The sequence below is a fragment of the Salvia hispanica genome, chromosome 4 (genome assembly GCF_029641045.1).
Source record: "Salvia hispanica isolate PSC_SH4W2 chromosome 4, Shi_PSC_v1, whole genome shotgun sequence".
Taxonomy (NCBI): domain Eukaryota; kingdom Viridiplantae; phylum Streptophyta; class Magnoliopsida; order Lamiales; family Lamiaceae; genus Salvia; species Salvia hispanica.
Genome location: NC_142695.1, coordinates 33,035,769 through 33,038,716, shown reverse-complemented (window position 1 = coordinate 33,038,716; position 2,948 = coordinate 33,035,769). Strand labels below are relative to the sequence as shown.

At 32.5% G+C, this 2,948-nt stretch overlaps 1 protein-coding gene across 1 annotated transcript; it reads left to right on the top strand.

Moving 5' to 3' along the window:
- The first annotated feature begins 1,700 nt into the window (after positions 1-1,700).
- Positions 1,701-2,292, top strand: LOC148928482 (uncharacterized). Its single transcript, XM_089070086.1, has 2 exons — positions 1,701-1,793; positions 1,909-2,292. The coding sequence occupies exons 1-2, from the start codon at positions 1,701-1,703 to the stop codon at positions 2,290-2,292; spliced, it is 477 nt and encodes a 158-aa protein (XP_088926212.1).
- The last annotated feature ends 656 nt before the right edge of the window (positions 2,293-2,948 follow it).

Genomic DNA, 2,948 nt, shown 5'->3' with positions numbered 1-2,948 from the left:
AATCATCACTTATAGAATTTGAAAACAAGAGTAGTGACTTGGAAATTCAAGCAGAAGATGAAGCTGATAGGACATCACCAACAAATGAATCTCCTGCACATGACAATATTGAAGCATCAATTATAGGATTTGAGAACAGGAAAAGTGAGTTTGAAATTCAAGCAGAAGATGAAGCTGATATAGACTTAAGAACACAAAATGTCTTGCATCTGTTATCAAAAGTATGTACTGACTTTGAAATCAGCAACAATGAAGAAGCAATCAAGGCAACAAATGCTATTGTTGATATCATAAATGAACAGGTACAGTTTATAATGATTATATTAAAATCTTAAAGCTTTGTATATACTTTTATATTAGTTATTGACATTGTGCATATCGTAGTTGACATAGATAAAAATATAATTGACATGGTATAGAATGGAATTTCAGGAAGACAGGGAAGATGCAGCTGCATGCTCAATTGTTGAGTATATGATGAGAGAGGGTATTGAAACACCGGATGACACCCTCCTGAATCGAACATACAAAAACAAGAACATAAAGGGAAAGAGAAGATGCATGAGGAAAAAGAAAAAACTCCTGAAAACACAGACAGAAGAATGACTGTTTACCAGGTAAAAAAATTAAAATTAACCTTATTACTCTTAAAAAAATGAATGAATTATTGTTAACATTGCTTGTAATAGTTGTTAAAATGGCTTGTATGTGTAGTTGTCAAAGCATGTAGATTAGTTTACATAACTTGTCTGTGCAGTTGACATGATATGTATCGTAGTTGACATAATCATATTAGTTATTGACATGATTAGTGTAATATAGTTGACATGATTTGTAATTGCAAGTAACATTAAATTCACTAACAACAGTACCCGGACCCTGTTCCGATCTCTGAGATTCCACTGGCTGAAGCTAGAGTGAGACGGACTCGTGCTGAAATGCGTCCTAGCCCAGTGCTACGCTCACCATTTGAAATACGAGCCGTGCATATGAAAACAACCCTGAACCCAGATGAAAGAGATATGTACTACTACATAGTAGAAACTGAAGGAACAAATGAGTATGCATAATTTAATTCTTTGAATAATCTATACAATCCTTTTATATTTCCATGCAGTTGACATAATTTATGAATGATATATAAATGTTGTCTGCACGCTTTCATTTCAGTGATTCATGTGTCTACACTAATGGCTTTGTTTGGGCAAGCAAAGGAGTGTTTTCATCTCTGAAACCCCATTCAGAAATCAGTATAGGTGTAATTGATGTATGGGCAGCGCACCTGAACTACAAGGAAAGAGAAAGGGCAGAATCGTCACCTCAGCGCATGTTTCTAACAACATCCCCATGCGTGAGTAATCTAAATTTCTGTGTCAACTATTTGGATGACAAATTTCACTAACAAAAAATGTTAAATGCGATATTTGAATATAACAAATCGGCAGCGTCATTGGGATCCATTACAATCCCAGAACAACTTTGTGTCGCGACTTCAACAAGAGATTAGAACAATAGAAGATTTCGATTGGAGAAAGATTGATTTGGTAACAAATTTATATTTGTGCAAAAGATCTCATAGTTTCACCTACATAGTTTTGGACAGGAGTTGTCAAATTCTTTTCTCTAATTTTATCTAACATACAATACAGGTATTCTTCCCTGTTTTTAAAAGTGGCTATTACTATCTTGTGGTATTCTGGATGAGGATGAACAAAATTGAGATAATTGATAGTGCCAAACCAACTAGAGACAAGAATACCTTGGAAAAGTATAGCTTTGATGTTGCAATACTGGTATGCTTTTTTAAATACAGTTAACATTATGTTTAGATTTTTGTTGACATAATTTATGAATCTTGCTAAAATGCTTTGTATGCTAATTTTAATTTAGTTGTTTATATATTTGCAGAAAGATATGTTTGAGGCATACTTTATAGAGAATAACATGACAGATCTATCACAAAATATAAAGAAGTCTCCTTACAAAGTTATTCCTTTAGATTGGGCCACAAGCACCAATAAAGAAGACAGCGGTGTTTATACGATGAGACATATGGAGACATACTTTGGCAGTAAGGGAAGGGATTGGGATATTGGCTTTACTCCACGAGGCATGAAGATTCTACAAGTACTCAGAGGAAGATATTGCGAAGCCATGTTTACATCAGAGAGCAACAAGAAGTGTATGGATATGATACGCGATGCTAACATCTGGATGAATGCAAACAAGCAAAGATTGTCTGCGTTACAGAACAAATACAAGGAATGGTTTAGCCGTAGAAGCAATAAGTAAAAAACTGTTTTATTCTGATTTGAACAAAGATTGGTTTGATGCTTATCATGTTTTGAATATTTGGACAAAGATTATCATGTTTTGATTTGATGCTTAGCCATAGAACCAATAATTCCTGCTGTCTTGATTTGAATATTTGATGTTATCATGTTTTTTAGATGGATGTGTAAAACAATTTTCAAATGTGGTTTTTAAACTATGCAGTCTGTAATAATATATCAACTATCAAATCAGTACAACAACTTAAATAGAAATGTCAACAACTTGAATTGAATGTCAACAGTTAATAGTTTCCATATAAAAACTCAACATTTTGTCCATACCTTAATTATCAAATGTCAATAACTTATAGCAAAAATGTCAACAGCTTATCAATAGGCTTCATATAAAATTTCAGACAACTCAATATTTGGAACATATTCATGAATTATGGTCATACAATACATATTAATATAAAGCAAATTAAATGTCAAAAACAAAAAAGAAAATATAAATAAATTGTGCGTAATGTAAATAACTAAATAATTGTCATGTCAACTGCCTTTTTTTCTAATAAAATGGAGGAAAAATAATTTAATTCCAAACCCTCTACTCTAAAAACTATTTCGCTAACTCACAAAAAAGCGTAGCAATAAATATTTATCTTCCATCTACTC

Excerpts from the sequence above, each read along its gene's own strand:
- LOC148928482 (XM_089070086.1), top strand. The coding sequence starts at position 1,701 with ATGAGGATGAACAAAATTGAGATAATTGATAGTGCCAAACCAACTAGA. Across the intron at positions 1,794-1,908 it reads GCTTTGATGTTGCAATACTG|AAAGATATGTTTGAGGCATA; the intron begins GTATGCTTTTTT and ends ATATATTTGCAG.